This window comes from Microcaecilia unicolor, chromosome 12 (genome assembly GCF_901765095.1).
Source record: "Microcaecilia unicolor chromosome 12, aMicUni1.1, whole genome shotgun sequence".
Classification (NCBI taxonomy): domain Eukaryota; kingdom Metazoa; phylum Chordata; class Amphibia; order Gymnophiona; family Siphonopidae; genus Microcaecilia; species Microcaecilia unicolor.
In genome coordinates this window covers 102526394-102552966 of record NC_044042.1, presented here as the reverse complement: position 1 = coordinate 102552966, position 26573 = coordinate 102526394, and the positions used below count along the sequence as shown (strand labels likewise).

The window sequence follows — 26573 nt, the reverse complement described above, 5'->3', positions numbered from 1 at the left end:
TGAAATCCCCATTTCTGTTCTGAATTTGTACAGCAAGGGAGAAAGAATAATCAATGAAAGGTGGCTCAGAGAACTGTCATTAGGATCATGGTTATCTGTTCTTTATAGACATTTGACCTTAGCACCCAAGTATGACATGAAGGTTATTTAGAATATACAGTAACAGGTCATTTACATAGAAGTATGAGTGTGAATATGTACTGAGCTTTTTAAGAGTACACAAGTCCCTTCTCTAGAGACGATTTTAGGGCTGCAGCTTCCCAGTTTTCTCCAAGCCCAATGTGGCTATTAAAACTGTATTCCATGAATAGCAGACATGGAAGACAGACCTCTTTAAATTAGGACCATTCCATTGATGAAATAGGGGCATTCTAGTTCTGGTGAAACTCCATTGCAGGCTTTTTCAATGGGCAAATCATTTGACATGTTTTATGGGGAGGATTTAAGTTTGACATTTTTTCAAAGAGTGGGTGTTTTTTTTTTTTTTGCTTTACATCCACTTCCTCTACTTTTGTAATTCTGTGCAACTCCATGGTTACATAATGATATGTTTCAAGAATATTTCAGATGGTTGCTCGAGGGTTGTAATATAGCATGTGCCCATTTATTTGTATTTTTATATATTTATTTGATAAAACATGCTTACCCATCAGTTCTTTTTTAGTTTCAAAGCAGGTTACAATTTAAAAAATGTGCATTAAATTTTACATTTCTTAATACAGAAATACGGTTTTATAGAATTAAGGTATACAAATTACACAATAACCCATAACCCTACTTTCTCTTCACCTCTATCACACTAACCTGAATCCTGGGCTATATTTGGACCAACTACATGCTCACATTGAATGTGTAGCAAAATTTCTAGTCACCTGTCTGAACTAGGAAACAGAGAAAAGCAGCACTTAGAGGGGTCCTGAAGAAGAGGGAGAGAAGAGTCAGCACGGAGCACGTTATTGCTGACTGATTCACTGATGGGGCTGTTACTGGCTCTGAGGTAGGGCTATTATATCCCAATATAAGTAATTTGCAGGTCGATATTCAAAGCGAGTTAACTAGCTGGAATGGCTGCTGACCAGTTAACTCACTTGTTTGTGGCTATCCAATCATTTCAGCAGCACGTAACTGCAATTGGAAACATCAGAAGTTACTGTTGCTAAAAATGACTGGTTAGTGCCAAACGTCACGCTGGCTATGTGGGGGCAGAGTCCAGTTACGTCCTAATATTCAGACGCCAGGTTTTGCGGATAAATAAGACCTCATAAATAGTTGTCTTTATCATTATCAACTAACCCATGGCCAGTTAAGTGTGAATATTAACTGGTCATGTGCTAGCCGGCTTTAAAAAAAACAAACAAACTGATTTTCAATGCCGAAGCACAGACAGTGCCCAACATCAAATATTCAGTTTTAGAGCTGGCAGCGGACAAAAAACCGATGTTCGTCTCTGGCTGTATATTGGGGGTTGGTGTCTCAGAAGGTAAAAAGCCTGCATACGCGAAAAATACTATGATGGAAGCCCAGATAAAATGTATTCCATAATTTTAAAAAGGTTCAAATAACTGTCAGTATAGGGAAATGGTGCTACAAAAGAGGCTATGTGTATGCTTCCCCCTTACAATTATGCGCTATGTAAGTTAGGTACACCGTTACAAATGCACTTTTGCTGGTGAGTGCTAGGGATACGTATTTATGGGTGCCTATTTTAATGAATTGCTCTTTTAATTCCTCCTCTTGAGGCAACGGTAGGTGCACCCGCTCTAACTGCATAAATGACAGTGTGTGGTAAATACTGTGCAGTAACTACAGTGTGCAGTTCATGACCATTCTCCACCCATAACCTGCCCAGTCCCAACTCCCTAACACAGCTTTCTATTAATGTGCTGATTAGTGCATATTGTCAGGTCACCATGGGAGGAGTGCATGCTAATTCACTCGTTAACTGTGTAACCGAGTAGATGCAGCAAGTCATAAAGGTGGATTTTAGTTGTCTTTTTCTTTTTTTGCTTGGACAACTCTTCTGCTAGGATGGCACAATGAGAGTTCTTAGCTGGAAGCCACAGGTTACCTGTAGCTATAGCCATACCCTGAGTGTGATTATTAGGTGTCACTGCTGAGCAATGACACCCAGTTTCCACAGTATCCCCAGCTGGACCAGAGGTCGAAACCCAGGTCTTCTTTATCAAGGTACAAAATATAGCCAAAAGGTTACTGGACCAGCACTGTAGGAAAATAGAAGGGGAGGATGAAAATCGGCAAAAAACATGAAACAAATTCCTTCAAGTCAATCGACAAAATGTGATCTGTGCAAATCACTTGGGTGGGGGGGGGGGGATGCAAAATTAATTAATTAAAAGGGAAAAAATGTAAATAGTAAAATGCAGCTCAGATCACTGTTTAAGAGGATTCCACATGACTTCATATGGATCAGCTCGTCTATGGACCTCATCAATCAAGCAAGTTCTAGAGGCAAATTAATTTCTAAAATTTGTTTCAAATCTTTTACTAATTAGTTTCATGGAATGTCTCCTAGTCCTAGAATTGTTCCAAACAGTTAATAACTCTATCTTTTGTCCCACTATCATCCAATTCCGATGCATTCTGGGGCCTGCAGTGCTGATTCCAAATAGAAGAAACTGGAAAATATCATAATGCATCGTAATGATAGTTCAATAAATGATACCAAACCAAAAGTTCCCCTCCAGAAACTGGGTCTCATTCATGTCTTTATTTTGCAAATTAAGGAGCCCTTTTGCTAAAGGCTAGCGTGTGCTAATGAATATTAGCACACACTAAATGCTGAGCCAGTACGTCAAGCTGCATCTCTGGCCATCTTCAAATCTAGGCTAGAAGCCTACCTTTTTGATGCTGCTTTTAACTCTTAACCCTTACTCACTTGTTCAGTACCCTTTTTTAAATATTTCCCACCTTAGTAATTCCCTTATCCCTTATTTGTCTTGTTTGTCTGTCCTAATTAGATTGTAAGCTCTGTCGAGCAGGGACTGTCTCTTCATGTTCAAGTGTACAGCGCTGTGTACGTCTAGTAGCACTATAGAAATAAGTAGCAGCAGTAGTAATACCTATGGGCCACTAATATCCGTTATCACGTGCTAAGCTTTAGTAAATGGACCCCTAAAGTTTGTCGTCTTTAAAGGTTCAAGCTTTGTAAACCCAAAATGTTGGGTAAAAAAACTCTGTCATATACATATTTATACAATATATATAATACACTGTAGTGAAAACTGTATTCTTAAAGCTTAGACAATTTTCCCACATACGCCCTTTGTTTTTGGAAAACCGCTTTTCAATACTAGCTCAGGCCCTTATTTTTACTCCACAATTACAGTTAAACTTCAACAGAAATGGAAAATTCTCCAAAATACAGCTGCCAAACTGATATTTCGATTGAAGAAATTTGATAGGGTTACTCCATCTCTCGTTCGGTTACATTGGTTACCTGTTCAAGCATATGTACTTTTTAAATTGGCCTGTATGATTTTTAAAATTTTTGTTGGATTTTCCCTAGAATACTTAGTACAACTATTCTCCTTCCTTAATGGTACTAGAGAGTCTCGTTTAATTTATTATTATTCTTTTCAAGGTGTGCGTTATAATTTGTTTTTAAATTACACTCTATATGTTAACGCCACTCTATATGTTATCAGTCAATACAGTTCTGGAATTCTCTGCCTAGAAATCTGAATCTTCTTATTTAGGGCCCTGTTTACTAAGGTGTGCTAGCATTTTTAGCACGCGTTAATGCTAGAGACACCCATAGAAATATATGGATGTCTATAGCATTAGCGCGTGCTAATTTTTAGTTCATGCTAAAAACACTAGCGCACCTACAATGTAACTTAGTAAACAGGGCCCTTAGTGTTTTTGTAGAATTTTTTTAAATTTTACTTTATATTTTTACCTGCAGTATAATTTCCGCGATTGTTATCCGTGTTGAACCTAACCAAGAGTTGGCGGAATACAAATATCACATTACATTGAACATTTACGTTTATATGTCAGATGAGGTCTACAAAATGAAATTAGAACTTGTGGCTGAAAATCAAGAACTCCTTAATATGAATCTCCCTCCTATGATAACTCAATGCATTCGACTGTGACAAGGTGTAACAGCCCACCAACCCACATCAAGTGAGTTCTCTAGTCCAATAAATGAAAAGTTTCCTACCCTAGGGGCAAGAGACTGAGCTACCCAGAATAATATATTCTGCATGGACAGGTCCACATCTATGCTTCATAAATGAGTTCAAGAGGATTTCAGGTGGATGGAATCGGAGCAATCGGAAGAAGTAGCTAAGAAGAATGAGAAAACTCACCAATGATAGAGAGAATGACTACCACAAAGTCAAAGATGTTCCAGCCGATGGTGAAGTAATGGTGCCTTAGAGCTAATATTTTAAGAACGCACTCTGTGGTAAAGATAATGATGAATACCAGGTTGACCAGGTACAGGATGTCAATCTTCACTTGGCTCTGGTCATCAGTCTCGATCATCATGGTCACCATGTTGAGACAGATGAGCACCATAATGAAAATGTCAAAGAACTGCTTTGTGACAAAGTCGAAGATGAGCCCTTGTAGTTTGTTCTGCCCAGCAATCCAGAGGTGGGGGGTGGAAGATGGAACAACATTGACAGGAAAAGAGAAAAGTGAATTTTAGATGGTTCAGCAGAAAAGCATGTTGTATGCTGAGAAAGGTTACAGCAGTCCAATGGACTCCAATCATTAAAGGTGACCTGAAAACTTCCTCTCAAACACACATAATTGGGGTAACCATCTATCTCCACGCTAAGGGGGCAAGCTTAGCTAGTTCTGGCTATACCTCATTGCAGGGCCCTTTTACAAAGCAGCAGTAAGCCCACCAGAGGCTGGTACAATTAGCTGGTAGAGTGCAATCTCAATTATCCAATGTAAATGGGACCGACCCATTGTTGGATAAGTGAAAAGTCGGATAATATGGAAAACAATGTATAAACCTCTCAAACAATGCATAAACAAAGGCACAGAGTTCCCGATTTTCAAAAATTGTTCCAAAACAAAGATTTTTAATAGAAATAAATGAGATGATGTCATGGGGTGGGGTGCTGTTGGATATGGAGAATGGTTGGATTAGCGAAGGTCGGATAATCAAGACTGTACCGTAGTTACAGATCCCTAGTAGGATGGGGACCTTCTTTGAATTATGCATGAATTTCTGCTGCAAACTATGGAATACTTTTGTTCTCCTAAGATCTGCCCAAACTACACCAGAACATAGTCTCTTCCGATCTGTGCATGCTGGGTGGATACATTTACACATTAAATAATACCAAACTCTTCCAAAATCACCTTTACAGTCATTGTGTTTAGAATACTTTACAAAAGCAGGGATAGGGGGCCCAAGGATTTTATATGGCACCAATTTGGTGGTGTTGCTCCTAGTAATGTCACATCTTTCATGGAACACACTTTGTCCCCTTGGTTACATTTCTTTGCTAGAAGTGTCTATTAGAGACATACCGTTGGTCTTGGGATAGGCTTCTGAGGTTTCTTGGATCCTAACTTTTTCATGGCATTATAATACTTCTTCTGCTCTTCTGTCATAAACAGGTCCTTCCCTCCAAAGTAGAGAAAGAACACTCATTATTTTGCATGCTCTATTTTGGACTTATCCATTGCATTTACACATACAGGACTGGGTGGGGAGAGGGGTTTCTTTTCACATGACCAGCACTCTAACCATATATAAAAAGATGTATTTGAACCTAACAACCTCAAGTTGGATTCTGGAATTGCGGTCTTTGTTAAGACTCGAAGACCTTCATATGAGCAAAATGATCCTGCTGTAACCTGAATTCGTTTTGTAAGAAGGGACATGTCAGGAACCGTGGAAACAAGGGAAACATACTGTACATACAATAATTACTTTCACAGCAAGAAACATTGAAAAGTAGTTTGTAAAACTGTTATGTTTACGATGAACATGGACCATTAGCTCCAGCTAAGCAGGAGGTAGATGAAGCTGACATTTCTTGACAGTAGAAGCCTGCTGACCATTGTCACACATGTTCTTATGTGCTGCCATGAGCCATGTTTCTTACAGTCTAATAGACAATGTTGTTTCAGGCTGTTCATAAGACTGGACTGGAAGACTAAGCAGAGCGTTCCTGTCTACACTATGCAATGCAGGACACCATCTTAAATTAAAAGAGATTGCTCACTAAACATAATGAATAATTTTTAACAGAGTGCATGGTAGGAGCCCAGTGGCATAGCCACGGGGAAGGGGGCCTTGGTCCCCCACTTCGGGCTCTGGCCCCTCCAACATTGTGGCAGCCAATACATGGCTGACGGGGAGGTGTTCAAGCCTCATCAGCCGAAGAGTTTCCCTGCCGGAGCCCTGCCCATGCTCCATGAGCAGCAGGAAGTTAGCAGTGTGCTCTTGCGGCTGATACCAGCACTTCCGTGCATGTTCAGTTCATGTATTTGAACTGAGCATGTGTGGAAATTGCTGGCATTAGAGGCTGGAGCAGCCTACCTGCTTCCCACTTCTTGGACAGAACCTGCAGGGCTCCAGCAGTCAAACTTCAGATTGTGGAACTTAAGCATCCCTGCCAGAAAAGGTATGATCAGGAGGAGGGGATGCGCCAATAGCAGCAGTTGATGGGGGGGGGGGGGGGAACAGAGAGGAAATGTTTTCCTCCGCCAGTCCACCCCTTTGCCCCCCCCCCCCCCCCAAATATGAAAGAAGCCTACTTTCCTTTATAGAATATTAGCAGAGAGGTGTGGTAACCGTGTTAGTCCACTCTTAAAGGTTATCAATAGAAATCAAACAAAATAAAACATGGAAAAGAAAATAAGATGATACCTTTCTTATTGGACATAACTTAATACATTTCTTGATTAGCTTTCGAAGGTTGCCCTTCTTCGTCAGATCGGAAATAAGCAAATGTGGTAGCAGATAGTATATATAAGAGAAACATCAAAGCATTATTATTGACAGTCTGACAGAGTGGGAGGGTGGGGGTATGCATAGGGACATCAAAGCATTTCATTGATATTCTAACAGGACGGGTGTTGGTATGTGATATGAGGGTAATAAACAGAGAAATAAACAGAGAAATACAGCTTCATGGTTTATAATAATAAGGATCTGGGTTTTCTAACCCATTATAAACCATGAAGCTGTATTTCTCTGTTTATTTCTCTGTTTATTACCCTCCTCTCACCTACCAACACCCATCCTGTTAGAATATCAATGAAATGCTTTGATGTCCCCATGCATACCCCCACCCTCCCACTCTGTCAGACTGTCAAAGTGATGCTTTGCTGATTCTCTTATATATACTATCTGCCAACACATTTGCTTATTTCCGATCTGACGAAGAAGGGCAACCTTCGAAAGCAAATCAAGAAATGTATTAAGCTATGTCCAATAAAAAAGGTATCATCTTATTTTCTTTTCCATGTTTTATTTTGTTTGATTTCTATTGATAACCTAGAATATTAGCATAATAGCATAACAGACAACGACCACTGGATCTGGGGTAAGTGTTCATATCTAAATGTCTGAGATACGCTTGTAACATGCGGAGGAGCATTTTAGGGGCATCACAAATGGACATCTATTTCGCATGTATTTTAGAACCTGTGCTGGAAACGCCCAGCAGTAATATCCATTTTACAAACTGAAATGTCCAAATTATGAACAGGGTAAAACAACTGGTGTCGTGGCAGCAGAGGAACATCCATATTATGAAATGGCCACACAGATATCCATATGAAGGAGTGGGTAAAACAGCCAGAGATTGCTAGGTTCATGTCCCACTGCAGCTTTTTGTGGAATTTTTTTTTTAAATTGTAATACTCCAGGGGACTGTGACTTCACTTACTCCCTCCAGTGGAGAACTGCTCAATTGGAGCACCATTCTGTAACATGGACGTGACAAGTACCAGGTCTAAATACTGATGTCCATCTTTATAGACTTTTTTTTTTTTGTTACATTTGTACCCCACACTTTCCCCACTCATGGCAGGCTCAATGCGGCTATGGAGGGTTAAGTGACTTGCCCAGAGTCACAAGGAGCTGCCTGTGCCTGAAGTGGGAATTGAACTCAGTTCCTCAGGACCAAAGTCCACCACCCTAACCACTAGGCCACTCCTCCACTTTGACTTTCCTTCCCCTTGTGTAATTGGAATTGGACATCCATATTCTGGGCCCTCCCTAGTCCAGCCAACACACCCACACCATCCCCCTTGCCATATCAACATACTGCAGTGTTAGACTCCTTTGTAAAGTTGGGTTTTGGATGTCCATGCTATACGGACATCTAAATATCAGTTTTCAGATATCCAATATAAGAACAGAGCTTGTAAAATAATCACCATGGTATTCTACACGTCATGTGGCGTGAGTCCTGCGCGCCCTTGCAAATATGCACTAACACTATGTAAGTTAAGTAGATGTTTATAGAATAGTACTTAGGTGAGATTTTGGCAGTTGCATGTGTATGTGAAAACAAACACACGTAAATACATTATTTTAACATTTACACACATAATAGACACAGAGATGTTGGCACCTATCTACAGATCAAACATCACAACGTTTCCTCTTTCCAGGCAGAGAAGTTGGGCCGAAGGACCCAGGACAGACCAGATACTTATCTTTTTCTTCTGCTGATTAAAGTTGTCAATGATAACACCAATGAAAAGGTTGAGTGTGAAGAAGGCCCCGAAGATGATGAAGATGACAAAATAGATGTACATGTAAAGGTTTATCTCGTACTGGGGCTGCTCTTCGATCTGAAGGGAGAGAGGCAAGATTCGAGTGCAGGTCATAACATGACTGTTGAGTACCAGCAGACAATGACAGAAACACAAGCTAATTGTGCGAGGTGATGCTACTGGGTGATGTCAACTCACTAGTAACAGAGCAGGTCAGGCCTGGTTTTGCCCCTTGCATCTGGACCTAATGTTTTCTTTTCTCCAGGGAAGGCAAGAACGATAATCTATATATGTAAGAAGATGCAAAAACTAGACCTGGCTTAGCTTTAGCTCGATATCCATGAGCCATCTGGCAACTAGAAGATGAAGCCCAACAAAAGGATAATGCTTCTCCATCATGTCCTGAAGGCACACTTAGCCGGTCGGGTTTTCAGGATCACCACTATGAATATGCATGAGAGAGATTTACATATATTAGACACCTGTTGTATGCAAATGTATCTCATGCATATTCATAATGGTGATCCTGAAAACCTCCAGGAAAGGGTGGAGAAGAACTGCATTAGAACAACACATCTTAAATTCAGACTGAGCTGAGGGATGAGAACAGCAGAAGCAGGAGACGCTTGAGTATTTTTACCCTTTGGCTCTGCTGAATCCTCTTTCTAGCTGTCATTTCTTTGTTTGTGTTGTTTGAACATATTTTCTTTTCTACATTTGTAGTGCTTCTTTTTGACACAGTCATACCCCATGTTAAAACTCGGGCTGGTTGATCTGATAGTGCTGCTAGGACTCAGATTTGATTCCTAGGCTCAGTATTTGCTCCCTGGGGAGGGGGGGGGGGGGCTGTGGATGACTCAGAGGTGCTGCTCACAGGGAGAGAGATGGCTGGAACTAAGATGCACGTTCACAGAGGTTTGGAGGGAGCCACGTTTTCTTATTACACTAGTTGGGCCATGAGAGGATATTAAAAACAGAGAAACTACTGACATGAAAGCTTACAGTGTAGTTGCCCATTGCAGGCCAGTTCCATATGAAATGGAAGAAAGCTGCTGTGTGGAAAATAAGTCTATGTAGAGAAAAATGTATGTAAATGTATGCAAACATGCTTATCTATATAGACTTATTTTTAACTCTACAGCTCATTTGGAACTGGACTGTACATGGTATCCCATGGATTCTATAAAGGTCGTCCAAATTTGCATGCCATGATTTGGGCGCAATCCTGAGATGTGGACACAACTTGACTGGTTATTAGTTATTGTGGAGTGGCGTGGTGGCCAAGTGGTTAGGATGTTGGACTTTGGTACTGAGGAACTGAGTTCGATTCCCGGCACAGATAGCTCCTTGTGACTCTGGGCAAGTCACTTAACCCTCCATTGCCCCATGTAAGCCACATTGAGCCTGCCATGAGTGGGAAAGTGTGGGGTATAAATGTAACAATTAATTAATTAATGGCAATTATTGAATACTAATAATCATTGGCATCTGGCAGAGTCAAAAACTAAGTTAAAAGATTTTTGTGGGGTACAAATGCACCAAAATTAATGGTAATTATTGAATGCTAATAATCATTGGCATTAATTGGCATCTGGCACAGTCAAAAGTTAAAAGATTTTTTATCTATAAGAAAAAGATTGCTGGAGAACGTGGTGAAGGTGGTTAGCTTGGCAGAGTTTAAAAAGGGGTTAGACGGTTTCCTAAACGACAAGTCCATATAAACCACTACTAAATGGACTTGGGAAAAATCACAGTTCCAGGAATAACATGTATAGAATGTTTGTACGTTTGGGAAGTTTGCCAGGTGCCCTTGGCCTGGATTGGCCGCTGTCATGGACAGGATGCTGGGCTCGATGGACCCTTGGTCTTTTCCCAGTGTGGCATTACTTATGTACTTATTTGGAGGGTTTTTAAGCCTATGATTGAACAAGACGGGTGAAAAGTTTTCATACATCTGCACATTTATGAGGCTTTTTCCTCCTCTTTATTGAACAGAAAAAAAAAGGAAAAAAAAAGTGCAATTAGTCAAACATTGTATTGGTCTAATAGGTTATTGAACATTGATTTAGTGAAGTCTGGACTTGATTGAATTAGCTTTTTACCCATCTAATATGATCTCCTTACTGGGCCCTTTTACTAAAGGGTTGCGTTGCCGCACGGCAACCTAGAACTACCAGTGGTCCAATGCTGGTGCTGGCAGTAGTTCCACCCTCCGTGACGCCATTTCTGGTTTTATAGAAAATCGGACCCGATTTTCCTAGTGCAGGGGTTACCCATCAGTAATTGGGCAGTGCTGTGTGCTACCTGATTACCGCTGGGTTAGCGCGGGAGTCCTTACCATCACCTCAATGGGTGGAGTAAGTTCTCCTCCCAAAATGGCCACACGGCAAGTATGAACTTACCTCAAGGCCATTTTTTGGCCTTTTTACTCGCTGCAGTATAAGGGGCCCTGGCGTGTGGAAAAACCAGCTGCCGCCACTAGGACCTCTAAGTTAGTAACTCTTAGTAGACGATAGCAGACCGACTGGCTAATCCAGGCTGCCGGTGTTTCGGTTCTACACTGCCAAGGGTCTATCCCAGCTGCCAGCCAAAGCAACTTCACCATTTTTTATGGATTGCTGCTTACCTATACTAACTTTGGTTGTCTTTAATTCTCTACCATTTCGGTTAAGTAAGTATATAAATTTCCATACTGAATTCTCTCTTGTATATAGATGCCAGTTCTGTGGCTGCAGTGGGTACTGAGCAAACTCCTTCACTATGTCCAGAGAGGGGAAACTTGTGTTGAGTTTAACACCCCCGATTGTATTGAAAAGTTGGGCTTCAACACTCTTATTTATTTATTTATAGCATTTATATCCCACAATATTCCCACCCATGGACAGGCTCAATGTGGCGTACTACAGTCTATAAAAACATAACAATTCAGCAAACAAACAATCAATGTCATAAGAGAGAAAGGGAAATAGCTAAGGAGGGAAAAGGGGAAAGAGTAGCTGTGATCCGTATGTCGCTACGACAGTTGTAATTCAGAAGTAAGAGATGCCAGGCGGGTTTGGAGCGTAAGCTTTTCCAAAAAGAAAGGTCTTGAGGCGCTTCTTGAAGGTCGGGCTCTTGCCTTACTATCAAGCTTTATGATCAAGTAAATGGTTAACAGAAATAAACACTGTCATCCTGGTTCCTCATGGCCTTCCTGGTAGACAATTATCTTAAAAATAACTATCCAAGAATACCTACACATTTTAAAAAATACTTTTTTTTTTTTTAAGAAATGCATTTTGTATGAATGTGATGTGCTCAGAAAATCAAACGTGACTTATATCAAAGCAAACGTTCTTTTTTTCACTTTCAGCCCATTTTAGAACAATATCCATAGCAAAAACACAGTTCATTTTAACATCCACAATATTATATATATATATATATATAATATTTGCAGGCTCAATGTGGCTTACATAATACCGTGAAGGCATTCACCAAATCCAGTATGGGATAGGTACAAAATGTTGTATTGGGATAGGGAAGATAAGATTCAATCAAGTTGGGTTGAGGTAAAAGAGTTCATTAATGTCTAATATGATCTTTAATAGTGAAGTGTTGCAGGGTTGAGTCATTTAAGTTGGGTCATTCGGATATGCCCTTCCGAATAGGTGAGTCTTTAAGGACTTTCTGAATTTTAGGTAATCATAAGTTGTTTTCACCACTTGTGGCAATGCGTTCCACAGGCGCGTGCCTATGTAAGAGAAGTTGGACGCATGGGTTGTCTTGTATTTTAGTCCTTTGCAATTTGGGTAATGGAGATTCAGGTAAGACCGTGATGAACTGGTCCTATTTCTGATTTTATTTATATATATATGGCACCACTTATTTGATTTCATAAAGATGATGTTCACTGCAGTTCTAAAATGAACTGGACAGCCTGATATGCAATGATGGATGCTAACGGCTTAAAGTGAAAAAAACCCTTTCACATATTAAGTCACGTTTGATTTTCTGAGCTCATCACAACTTACACAAAATGTGTTTCTTTTAAAAAATACTTTATAATCAAATCAAAACTGTGTAGTTTTCTTGGGGCTCTGTTTACTAAGGTGCGTTGTTAGTGTGTGAAGCGCACACGCTAACCATGTAGGCACCTATAAAGATATTGTACGCACAAAAATGGTTAACACGAGGTAAAAATATTAACGTGCCTATAACGCTACTTAGTAAATGGGGCCCTTGGTTAGTTATTTTTTAAGATAATTGTGTACCAGGAAAAATACATTTTTGGCCGAGTTACATTATATTTCTCCCATTTTTGAATTTTCTTGCTGTACTGAGTTGGGTTCAGGGAAAGAGTAGCTACTGCTTCTCATGTAATTGAAATCCATTCTCTGATTTCTCATCTGTCTTGTCTCTGCAGTACTGCTACATCCCAGGGGCGTATCTGGACTTTGCCGGTAGGGGGGTCCAGAGCCGAGGTGAGGGGGCACATTTTAGCCCCCACCCCCACCGCCAGAACCACCTCCGTGGACCGCCCGACGACCCTCCGCCTGCTGTCGCCTACCTTTGCTGGCGGGGGACCCTCACCCCCGCCAGCGAAAGCCGTCTTCCTTCCTTGTTTCTTCTTTCTGAGTCTGACTCTGACGTCCTGCACGTACACAACGTGCAGGACGTCAGAGTCAGACTCAGAAAGAAGAAACAAGGAAGGAAGACGGCTTCGGCTGGCGGGGGTTGGGGTCCGCTGCCAGCAAAGGTAGGCGACGGCAGGTTGGCGGCGGGAGGGGGGGGTTGCGAGGGTCGTCGGTAGGTGGGTCTAGGGCCAAATCTACGGGGGCTCTGGCCCCCGTGGCCCCATAGCAGATACGCCCCTGCTACATCCTAACCTTATCCCTTCCACTGTCCTCTGCATCAGTGTCAGGCAGCTGTAGGGTTATCCCCTCCTCACAGAACCTGATGCACAGGGCATCAGTCATGCAGCATGGGCAGAGATCTACAGTGCTGGAAGCGCAGGCCATATACAACAGGAAATAGGTAGGTAGGAGTGTATCTCACTTCTCGGGAATCCACCGCAGCATACATGATGTCCATCCAGCCTTTGAAGGTAGCCTGGAAGGAGAGCAAGAAAATAGGCACGTCACTAGTTAGTTCACTTCTGGTCCACTGACGCATCTTTAAGAAGGGCGCCTAAATTTGGTCACCGTTTAGAGAATAGTGCTTAGCTCTGGGTCTGCACCCAATTTTGGGCTCTAACCCTGGAGTGAATTCTCGCACCTAAATTAGGCACAGATCCCCTGAAGTCTACAACACTGTGCGCAAATCCAAGAAATGCCCCTGACCCACCCATGTTCCTCCCATGACCACGCCCCCTTTCCAGAACTGGGCGGAAACATTTATGCTTTCACTATAAATATGCACACAGAAATTCCAATTATTGTCTGTTAGTACCAATAATTGTTAGCGCCCAATTAGCTGAGCTAATTGGCTTAAGCAATTAAATTTTTGTGCAATTTTGAATGCTATAGAATTAGGAGATAAATCAATTTAACATGTGTTAACTTAAAAATTAGCACACATTTAGTCAATTAGCATGCAAAAAGCCTTTGTTACAACAAACGTGAAACAAACTAAAATATCAGGAAAAAGGACAAATGAACTGAAAACAAAGAAAAAAATAATTTCTTTCTACAAATCTAGTGTGCATCCTTCTTTCCCTGTCACATGTTGCTATAATCATGGCTTCCTACCCATTCCATTCAATGTGAGGTTATTTTTTACTCGGCTCCAAAGAAGGTTTCTCCCACAGTGGGAAGCTTAAGGAACTTCAGTTTCAATAAATTCAGAGCAGTCAGGTGAACATGCCTGCCTATCCCAAGCAATAAGTTGGCTTGCCTTGAAAGGGCTCCAGGAAGCTGCTCCCGCTGGGAGAAACCATTCATTTCCTTGGTAGCAGATCTGTGACATTAGCAAGTCCCATCCACTTGTAGAAAGGCTTGTGGCATGTTGAGGTCACTGGCTGCTCTGAGAGTCAACATTTCTTTTGAGCTGTGTAGGGACAGTATTAGCTCTGGTTCAAAAACTATGGCCTCTGTTATGCCCTCCTTCCCCTTTCCCCTATCCATTTCAGAGCAAACGTTTCTCTCCCATTTTCTAGCAGTTATGCTTCAGGGCTGCTTTGAACCAGGAGTAACATCCCTACCTGTTGAGTTTAATTGCCTGTGACAGACCTGTCGTCCAAAATGGCTTGATAGGCCATTACCGGGAGTAGAGCTTCTTGCTGAGTTTGCATCCGCCATAAATCGAGAACGTCAGAAGACACCATAAATATGATTCTCCTACTTACCACCTGTAGCAGAGAGAGATATCCAAGTCCCACATTGTCAAAGTTCACTTTCACGTTCATCCAACGAATCTGGCCTGTGTCGTTCAAAGTCAGGCATTCGGACTTATTGTTAACGACACTCATATCAAAGAGCTCGGAAGAGGTAGTGTTGATACACCGATAAAACTTCCCAGCAAAGAGGTTCACGCCCATGATGCTGAATATCAGCCAGAAGATGAGACAGACCAGCAACACGTTCATGATAGAAGGGATGGCGCCCAGCAGCGCATTCACCACTACCTGCCAAAGGAAGAAACAGAAGAGCCAGCTGAAGGATACATTCACTGCATTGATTTCATTTGTTTAGAACAGTGCTTCCAACCTTTTTGTGCCTGTAACCCAAGATTGTGGCCAAATAAAATTGTGACCCCCCTGGAGGTTCAGAATAATGATGAACCTATGGAAAGGCCGCCTAGGTTGTGAACCAAAAAAGTATGTTTTGTGACCCCTTTTGGCGTCTCGACCCAGAGTTTGGGAAGCTCTGGTTTACAATTTGAACAGAAGATCAGGGTTAGGTGACCAGGGGCATTTTTGAAAGAGAAGGGCGCCCATCTTCCGACACAAATTGGAAGATAGGCGTCCTTCTCTCAGGGTTGCCCACATCAGCATAATCGAAAGCAGATTTTGGGCGTCCTCAACTGCTTTCCATCACGGGGACGACCAAAGTTCACGGGGGCATGTCAGCAGCATAGCGAAGACAGGATGGGAGCGTGGATAAGAGATGGGCGTCCTCGGCCAATAATGGATAAAAGAAGGGCGTCCCTGATGAGCATTTGGCCGACTTTACTTGGTCCCTTTTTTTTCACGACCAAGCCTCGAAAAGGTGCCTGAACTGCCCAGATGACCACCGGAGGGAATCAGGGAATCCGCTACTAAACAGACTTGGAAAAATCCAAAATTCCAGGAATAACATGTATAGAATGTTTGTACATTTGGGAAGCTTGCCAGGTGCCCTTGGCCTGGATTGGCCGCTGTCGTGGACAAGATGCTGGGCTCGATGGACCTTTGGTCTTTTCCCAGTATGGCATTACTTATGTACTTATGGGATGACCTCCCTTACTCCCCCAGTGGTCACCAGCCCCCTCCCACCCAAAAAAAATTTTTTTAACATTTTTTGCCAGCCACTATGCCAGCCTCAAATGTCATACCCAGCTCCATCACAGCAGTATGCAGGTCCCTGGAGCAGTTTTTAATGGGTGCAGTGCACTTCAGACAGGCGGACCCAGGCCCATCCCCCCCCCCCCCCACCTGTTACACTTGTGGTGGTAAATGTGAGCCCTTCAAAACCCACCCGAAACCCACTGTACCCACATGTAGGTGCCCCCCTTCATCCCTAAGGGCTATGCTAGTGGTGTACAGTTGTGGGGAGTGGGTTTCGGGGGGCTCGGCACCGAAGGTAAGGGAGCTATGCACCTGGAAGCAATTTGTGAAGTCCACTGCAGTGCCTCCTAGGGTGCCCGGTTGGTGTCCTGGCATGTGAGGGGAACCAGTGCACTACGAATGCTGGCTCCTCCCACGACCAAATGTCTTGGATTTGGTCGTTTTTGAGATGGGCATCCTTGGTTTCCATTATCGCCGAAAACCGGGGACGTCCATCTCTAAGTTCGACCTAAATGTTGAGATTTGGGCATCCCCAACCGTATTATTGAAACAAAAGATGGACGCCCATCTTGTTTCGATAATACGGGATGCCCCGCCCATTTGCGGGGTCGTCCTCAGAGATGGGCGCCCTTAGAGATGGTCATCCCCGTTTGATTATACCCCTCCACATGCCCATGACCTCAGCGGTAAGATATTACAGGGATAATCCTATAAGGAAGGGGCCAAGATATAGGTATCAGGAATGCACATAATTACAATTCTGGCACACGTGCATTCTAAATGAGATGGCATGTCGTTTTCAAGTGGGGATTCACATGGATGGAGTTTGGGCAAGACAAAAAACAGGAGTGGAAAGTGGACCAATGACTCCAGAGACTGGGACAGGAGGGTAAAACAAAAAAAACCTTTATTACAGGCTCAACACAGATCCATGTTTCGGCCACAGGCCTGCCTCAGGAGTCTGGGAACATATACAGTGACATGTAAAACAATGTGTATAATGAGTACATAAACCAAAGCATTACAGATAATAAAAACACATATATAAAAATATTTAAACTATATGTGATACATAAAAATTAAAAAAAAACATATATGTAAGCCGGAAAAAGGAGGGAAATGTAAAAAACTGAAAAAATAATAATCAAAATAACATAAAAGTACTTGTGCTAGAGATTTACTATTAAATAACATGTTGAAAAATAGAAGATGATTATATACTGCATCTTAGAACATGAAAAAAGACCATAAATTGTATCTTTAAAAACAATGAGCACATATTACAATTTGAATAAAATGACAGCAAATGGTGTAAGCTGAATAAACGGTTTACACAGTGCCTATGTTTACAATACCTTATGAAACAGCTCATGAATGCAAGGACAAAATATATAGTTTCGTTTAAGTTATAATTCACAATTAGGTTGAAAAGCATGCAGTGATTTAATAATGTATTAGTTCAATAGGGAATGTTTTTTTTGTCTTGTTGATCTGTGGGATTTCGTTGTTCAGGTGGATCGCCTGTCTCTATCTCATATGGAATTTGGACAAAGCATAAGTGGGGCTTTTGCAGATAGATTATAGAATTACTAGCCGTTGAGCCCGTTAAAATGGGCTAGTATGGGGTTTTGGCAATGCCCCCTCCCCTCGCCCCTCCCCCCCAGAGTCGCCACCACCACCCCTGCACCCAGCCCGGGTCCTCTCTTCGGTATTGAACTTACGTCGGTGAAATGCAGGCAGCACGCAGATCAGCTGAGCTCCCGTCGGCCTTCCTTCTCTGCCTGTGTTCCACCCTCGTGTGACGTAATGTCAGCAAGGGCGGGACACAGGCAGGGAAGAAAGGGCGATGGGAGCTCAGCTGTTCTGCGTTTCGCCGATGTAAGTTCAATGCTGAAGAGAGTGCTCAGGCCGGGTGGGGGGGGGGGGAGCGGCGGCGACCTCAGGGGGGGGGGAGCGGTAGCGACGTAGGTGGCTTCGTGCAGTTTCCCTCTCTGTCCTGCCCCCGTCATCACGTATTGATGCAGGGGCGGGGCAGAGAGGGAAGTCTCTACTGCGCATTTGCGAGTGAGTACGACACTCGCCTTTTATATGTTTGATACTGGTTGATATTCAAAATGATTTAACCAGCCAGAAACAGATGCTGACCAGTTAAATTGCTTGTTCGGGCTATACAGTCATTTTCAGTAGCACTTACCTGGTTATCACGCTAAAAATGAGCAGTTGGCACCGAAATGAAAACCAACTATTTTGGGGACATTCCAAGGGAGGAGTCTGCACTTAACTGGCCAGAGGAACTGCAGAAAAGTTAGTCTTATCTTAATATGGCAACCCATAGCCAGGTAAGTTCTGAATATCGACTTAACCAGCTGGCACTTCATAAACTCGATATTCAATGCCAAAACCTGGACACAGCCTGGCACTGAATATCCAGGAATGACGCCGGTGGAGATCAGCAAAATGTTCACTGCCACCGGCTGAATATTTACCCCATAGAATCCTGTAATCTATGCATGTCTGTACAAGCTCTATGGCACTTAGAATATGGACACATTCCTCACACATTATGCCAGTATTCTACTTTTCTTCATACACCAGGCTCCAAGTAGGCACGCCTAAATATAGGTTGCACCATTACAGAACAACCCTCCACCCCCTTATTCTATAACTTGGCGCCTAAATCTCCACATCAATTACACGCGTTTTTATGGTAGGGGTGGGCAATGATTAAAAAAAACTTTAAATCACACAATTCATCATGCTAAATCATGGCATGCATTTTGGGCACACTCTTTTCAATCTTTTTTTTTTTTATCGTTGATCCAAACATCCTTTTGAACAAATGCTCAGCATGGCTGATTTTCCTTCACAACATGTTGTTCAATTAGGGGTGGGCAATGATTACAAATTTTAATGAAAATGAATTGTGGTATTAAAAATTTGAATCCCATCATTAGTCATACCTCTGGGCTGGATGGCTTGGTACAAGTAACTTCCTACTGCACGGAAATTTTTTAAACCCTGCTGGATATAATGAGATGCTGCATACACACACTTCCTTCCCACAGCACATTGCTCCCCTCCTCCTCTCCTGCTGCATCCTTCCCCTGGGCATACATCCAAGTGTCTCCCCTTTGGCTATTAAACCTATTACCTCTGACACACAGACATCCATTTCTCTCCTGCTGCTGTGCTGCTACTGACCCCCCTCCCCCCTCACTTTTATCTTAACATTTATCTGGCTCTTAGTTGGGACTCCAGCAGCGATTCTCATATGCTACTTGCAATTGATGGCAATGTCTTCCCTGTGGTACTTTATACCAAGGTGAAATAGAATAGACAGGGGAGAGAAAGCAATGCTGGACAACAGAGAGGAGTTAAAATTTTTTTCATCATAGTTTAAATTTTAAAAAATTAATCGCATTAATAGTGCAATAAATGCCCACCTCTAATTTATAAAATACTAGCACTTACACAGATAAATGTACATTCGCGCACATAACCTTTGCAATTCTACTACCCGAAATGGCATCCGCCATTACGGCAAATGTAAGTTACTTTGAGCCTGCAAATTGGTGGGGAAATGTGGGATACAAATGCTACAAATAATAATAATAAGTGCTACCCGAGCACTTCACACTATACTGTAAATGCTGGGCCCAATATTCAGGCTGTGACGATTAGCATTTTGGTGACCATTGCTAGTGTTAAATCTGGAAATTCAATTTAAATGTTTGGTATGAATCAACAAACCCTCCTTTACTTTTAGCAGATAAAGCTTGAGTGTATTGGGAAGAAAATTTTCAGTGTAGTAGGCCCTTGTCTTTGGAACTCCCTTCCTTTACCCATAAGATCTCAGAAGTCTCTACCTATGTTTAAAACCGACCTGAAAACATATTCGTTTAAGGAAGCTTTCCTATGAGTCTTCATTTGTGAGAAGGAAGTTGAAGTTGGAGACGGGAGTGCGGTAGGGTGCCCTGGACAGCACTGTAGTTCTACACTGTAGCTCTATTAGACTGTTAATAATAATAATAATGATAGTAATAAAGAGACTTGAGACTTGAACCAAGTAGTACCCCCGATGCTACAAGGCTGGCCTGATAACTTCAAAAATAGCTTTATGGATAGTGACATGATGAATCTCTCCGAAGTAGGGTATCACAAATAAATGCTGTTGAGATGACCGTAATGCACGACCCGGCACATAGGGGACAAGCAAGCATGACAAAAATATAGGATGGTCTGTATATAAACAACAGATAAGATTTTAAAAAGGATTTGCACCTGTAGAAGAGGGGTTGCATAGTCCCATCGGCCTGTTCCAGTAAGCATTTTAATGGCTGTATTTTCTATTAATTGTAATCGCTTTATCTTAGTGTGACGAAGTTGTGCAAAGAAGACATTACAGTAATCTAACTGACAATGCTAACAAGTACTGTGCGAAGAGCCTTACCATCAACATAGGACCTAACTGAGCGGATGTGCTTCAGCCTGAAAAGCTACATTGCATAATAAATGAGACATGAGGATCAAAAGTCAGTTTATCATCACTACTACTACTACTACTACTACTACTTATCATTTCTATAGCGCTACTAGATGTACGCAGCGCTGTACACTTGAACATGAAGAGACAGTCCCTGCTCGACAGAGCTTACAATCTAATTAGGACAGACAGAACAAACAAGAGATAAGGGGATATTAAATTGAGGATGATAAAATAAGGGTTCTGAACAAGTGAACAAGGGTTAGGAGTTAAAAGCAGCATCAAAGAGGTGGGCTTTTAGCTTAGATTTGAAGACGGCCAGAGATGGAGCTTGACGTACCGGCTCAGGAAGTCTATTCTAGGCATATGGTGCAGTAAGGTAAAAGGAACAGAGTCTGGAGTTAGCAGTGGAGGAGAAGGGTGCAAAAATGAGACCAAGGATTTTTAGGGAAGAAACCAACAAAATCTTTGGTGTCATTTGCTGTTTTTTTTTTGTTTTGTTTTCATTTTTGGACAATGTCATCAAGAGCGCGCACTCTCCCTAGAGTGTGCACTATTTTAGAAAGCGAGCCAGTACACAATAAGCAAAGAGTGCAAACTCCTGATAGTGCTTGTAGATGTGAACCATCACATGCACACACATGCGTTCTCTATTGGGTAAGGCGTGCGCACTCTCTTTAGGAAGAGTTGCACCATATTTCGGAAATAGTCCGCCTGTGTCCACATTCTAATGGATTCTACCCTGTTTCCCCGAAAATAAGACCTAGTAGAGGTTTTGCTGAATTGCTAAATATCAGGCCTCCCCTAAAAGTAAGACCTAGCTCCAAATTGTATCTTCCACCTCCCCCCCCCCCCCCCCCCGGCTGAGCCCGCCCTCAACACCCCGACATATTACCTTCCATTCCGTTCCGGACACGCCGCCCTGCGTTTAAAGCTCAGCTGTTATTTTAAGTTGCTGTGGCAGCTCGAGTCCAGTCTCTCCCGTCAGTGTCCCGCCTTCCTCTGATGAGGTATTTCCTGTTTCCGCGAGGGCGGGACATTGAAGAGAAAGGCTGAAGTCGAGCCGCCGCTGCCCTTCCCCACAGATGTTCGGCAGCCTCCTGACATCTTTAAAACTGGGTGAGTGTCCCAACAGAAGGTACATGGGGGGGAAGGGGGAGAAGGGGGTATTAGGAACCCTAAGGACTAAGCTTACTTAGAATGCTGTACTTATCTTACGGTAGGTAAATGGAGATTTTGTGCACTGTATTGCTCAGTCTCCTTCTTTTTCGTTGTAGGGGGATTGTTGTGCCGACTCGTGTTTCACCGAGCTGTATCAAGGCTTCCCCTTAATTAACTTAATGCTGACTTCTTGTCCTGCTGCTGTGAAATTAAAAAGGCTGCTGAAATTCTAGGAAGCTACTGCTAAAAGTTGCAGTGGCTATTTTCTCTGAGAAGCTGCAATTTTACTGTAGTACGGTATTTTGAACAGCTTGTAGCTTCTGCAGCTGATATTGAGGTAAGCCTTGGAGTAAAGAACTGCAATAATCCAATCATGTTACTGTGTTTCCCTGAAAATAAGACATCCCCTGAAAATAAGACCTAGCGCATCTTTGGGAGCAAAAATTAATATAAGACACTGTCTTATTTTCGGGGAAACAGGGCATATAGGTCGGCCAAAGTTGGGTGCGGATCACAGATCTACGCACAAAGAGTTAGTTAATTAGGTGGTAACAATCAAAAACTGCTGTTAACAGGCACTTGAGTGACAATAATTGGGAGTTCCGAGCAGATCTGCTCCCTGCCCAATTCTATAACCGTGTGTCTACATTTTTTAGCATGTAAAAAAGGGGTGTGGCTACAGGAGGAGCATAGGCAGATCAGGAATGTTCCCAGGATTTAGACCTGGTTATATAATAATGCTAGTTGTACATTGTAAGCCCACAGGGGTGCTCTCCAGTGTGCAGTGGCCCTCTAGTGGTTCCAGCCCAGCCTCACCAGCCCTTTACCTCTGGGAACCACCTTGAAACCAGACTTCGTTGACTTGGGCCTCTATGTTTGGGCCTCCCCTTTCCCTCAGGGTGACCTCTTCATTAACCTTCAGTCCTGGCCCTCCCCGCTGTATCCCTGGTAATCGACCCACCTTACCAGTTCTTCTGGTGGGGCCCCCGAGTCACCCTTCTCTGGAAGATAGCACAGCTTCCTCTGCTTGCAAAAATATGCAAATTAGCTGGTTGCATGTAAATTCAGTTTATTAGAGCACGGTTACAGTCTTTTGGGAACCTGGCTTTCCAACTCTTATTCTTTGACTGCGAAGCACCCCCCCGAGACCATTTACTGGGGACATCTGGGTCTCAGGGTATAACAGCCACCTCCCCTGGATAGGACACACTTTATTCACCTTAACCTTACAGTCCTATCCTCCACCCCACAGCTGTTTGCTCATTTTAAACAATTCACATTTCCACCATCAATATTTTGGGGGCTTTTAATCCCAGGCTTTTGCAGCCTGCTTTACCTTGCCCGTACTGGGGACACAGTCCTTTGAACACACAGTTCACTTTTTCAGCACCGGGATCACACAGTCCAGGCTTCAGGCCTCCAGGCTCCCCTCTTTTCTTCCTCAGGCAAAACTCCTTCCTCTGCTGAGAGGAAGCTATTTATGAGGTGTCCAATAAACCTTCCCACCTCTTGAAACCTCGCTCCTCTGGTTCCAGAAAGATCTGGCCTAGAAGACTCTTCTCACTCCCCCAGCTATCTCTCTGGAGCTCCATCTACTGGCCAGAATGGGCATTTTCCTGGTTTTCAATGGGAGAGCGCCCTCTGGCGGCCTCCTCCTGTAAGGGCAGACACTGTGGTTTATCACAACATGTAACTGTTAATAGTCGGGCAACAGCATTTACACCAAGTTATGGCAAAGTTAGGTGCAAGATCTACACTACGCTAGTATTTTGTAAAGGTCATTCATCCTTTGCAAGATACTGGTTAGGCACAGATCTTCTCGGCACATTTACTGAATTCCACCCATCGTGTGCACTATTATCGGCAAACGAAAAAAATACAAAGAGGGGCGTTCTATAAATTCTGCTCAAAAATGGGCACCAGAAAAGATCGGCACTTACTCTATACGCAATAGCACTTAGCACCGATTCTCTGGGCGCCAGTCTTATGCCTGCTGAAACCTGGTGTATATCCTGGCACCTAAGTTGGGCGTACTGACCCGTTATTTTATAACACTGCGCAAAACATTTCAGATGACCCTTGACCTGCCCTTGCCCCTCCTTTGGCCACACCCCCTTTTGGGTTGCGCATTATGTTTGTGGAGTGCCCCAGAGCGCTCCACTGCCCCCCATCCTATTTAACATCATGTTGATTCCATGGAGAAAAATGGTCTCCCAACATTCATTTATGCAGACGATGTTACCATCTATGTTCCATGCACTAAAGAAATAAATGAAATTACTGATATCGTCAGATTAGGTATCTCTCTAATGGAATCTTGGGCATCCAATTTCAAATTAAAACTCAACTCTGATAAAACTAATAATTACTAATTCTCATCATGCTATAAATCTTAAATCATCTACCATTGAGAACATCACATATCCCCTTTACTCAACTATGAAAATCTTAGGAGTCCCAGTTGACCAATTCCTTACTCTGGATAACCAAATTTCCAAAGTGGTCTTCAAGTGTCTTCAATTCATTATGGAAACTGAGGAGACTAAGACCATTCTTCGCAGAATCAGTCTTCTGTACCCTAGTTCAGTTCCTAATCCTAACAAAGTTTGATTACTTCAACTCTATTTATGCAGGACTTAAAGGGGATCTCCTTAAAAAAATACCAACTGCTCAACACACTGCCGCACGTCTCATATTCAAACTACCACACTTCGCCAAAAAGTAACCCCCCCCCCTCTGTACGATTTGCATTGGCTGCCAATAAAAGATAGAATATCATTCAAAGCTATGTACATTCATTAACAAAATTTTGTATAGTTCAGCACCAATATACATGAACAACGAATTACCCTCACGTAATGCCTCTAAATCATCTAGAGAATATCTTATCCTACATTTCCCATATTGTAAGAAAGTAACCTACAAAACAATCCATGCTGCTAACTTTTTATATCAAGGCACTAAAATTTGGAACTCCTTACCTAAAACCATCAAATGCACCAATGATTATTTGTTCCAAAGTCTACTGAAAACTCATTTCTTCAGTCTAGCCTTTAAGGAAATAAGCACTCTTCTCAAATAAACTCATGGCATTAATTTTTACCTAATCCCACCTCCTACTACTCCTGTCTATCCCAGCTAATCCTAGTCTTTTACCTTTTTCCTCCATATTTCAATCATCCAGCTTAAATCGCTAATGCTCCGGTTTACGAAGCAGCGCTAGCGTCGACACAGCTCATTTGCTTTGAATGGGCCCTGCCAGCCAAAACTAGCGCATGGACAGCTGCTAGTGCTGCTTCGTAAACAAACCCATAAGTATTTAATTACATCTGTTCCTAACTCAAAGTTTTACTGGTCTAACGTTATATGATGTATTTTACTTTCTGTTAATATATTTTGAACATGTTCATGCTTTCCAAATTGTTATGTAAGCCACATTGAACCTGAATTCTACTCAGGCTAATGCAGGATATAAATGTCATAAATAATAATAATAATTATTATTATGATATTTAGGCGCTCACCTATAACTGAGCGCCTAAATCTCATAATAATAATTATTATTTATGACATTTATATCCTGCGTGCAGCCAGATGCGCGTGCAAATCCTAATCAGTGCCAGTTGTCAATTGATTGTTAGCATCCAATTATTGATGGTTAACAGATCGTTCACCAGTTAAACTGATGCACATCTCGGGAGTGTGCCTACATTTCCAGGAAGTGTTTTTTTTTTTAATATTCAGTTTCTTTGTGAACGACTGTCCACCCCTAATTTACAGGTCATTAACTAATATGAGGGGCTATACTACTACTACTACTACTTAACATTTCTAAAGCGCTACTAGGGTTACGCAGCGCTGTACAATTTAACATAAAAGGACAGTCCCTGCTCAAAGAGCTTACAATCTAAAGGACAAGTGAATAGTCAGTTTGATAAGGGCAGTCAAATTGGGGCAGTCTGGATATCCTGAAGGTAAGAGTTAGGTGCCGAAGGCAGAACATAGACATAGAACCTGTTCCTTCCCACTCCCTCCAACAAAATGGAAAACAGCTCTTAAGGGTTGTTGAGAAATGTACAGGAATTCAATCCTATCTGTACATTACATCTATGATAAAGCGTTCAGGGGCATCTTTCATTAAGCAGTTGGGACATGGGTCAAGATGGCAGTGAGATTTGGAGAGTTTGGTGATCATCATAGAAACTTCTTTGGTGGTGAGGAGGGAGAAATTTGTCCAGTAACGGTCGGCTGGAGTTTCATCTTTGCAGGGGTCCAGTTCATCAAGGAAGGAGTCAATATTTGCACAGTCCTGGGGAATTGTAAAGCAGAGATTGGTAATTTTGTCGTTGAAGTGTTTGGCCAGCTGGTTAGCAGATGGGCAGTTTGAGGATGATGATGTGACTGGATTGGTGTTAAGAAGATTTTTTATGAATTGATATTCTTTTTTTATGTCTGTGCCGCTGGTTATAATTGTCTGTGTGTAGTAGGATCTTTTGGCTCTCTTAATGGCATTTTTGTAGTTCCTATGTGACTGCTTCCATGCATTGTAGGTGATGTTGTCTTTTGATTTACTCCATGTTTTTTCTAGTTTCCTGGTTTGTGATTTTAGGGTTTTTAGTTGTTCGTTAAACCATGGTGACGGGTTGCGTCTGTGTAGAGTTTTAGTACGTAGTGGGGCTATTTCGTCGAGTATAATTGTGCATCTGTTGTCCCATTCAGTAAGGAAGTTAGGTTGTGTGG

At 42.3% G+C, this 26573-nt stretch overlaps 1 protein-coding gene across 2 annotated transcripts in view; it reads right to left on the bottom strand.

The window, feature by feature from the left end:
• Positions 1–26573, bottom strand: part of LOC115482281 (sodium channel protein type 4 subunit alpha-like) — a 295820-nt gene that overhangs the window by 1500 nt on the left and 267747 nt on the right. For both annotated transcript variants that reach the window (XM_030221948.1, XM_030221947.1), the window contains 5 exons: positions 15050–15328; positions 13762–13815; positions 8665–8802; positions 5518–5622; positions 4335–4605 (listed from right to left, as the gene is read on the bottom strand). In XM_030221948.1, coding sequence (XP_030077808.1) covers positions 4335–4605; positions 5518–5622; positions 8665–8802; positions 13762–13815; positions 15050–15328 — 847 coding nt within the window. The remainder of the gene's footprint in view (positions 1–4334; positions 4606–5517; positions 5623–8664; positions 8803–13761; positions 13816–15049; positions 15329–26573) is intronic.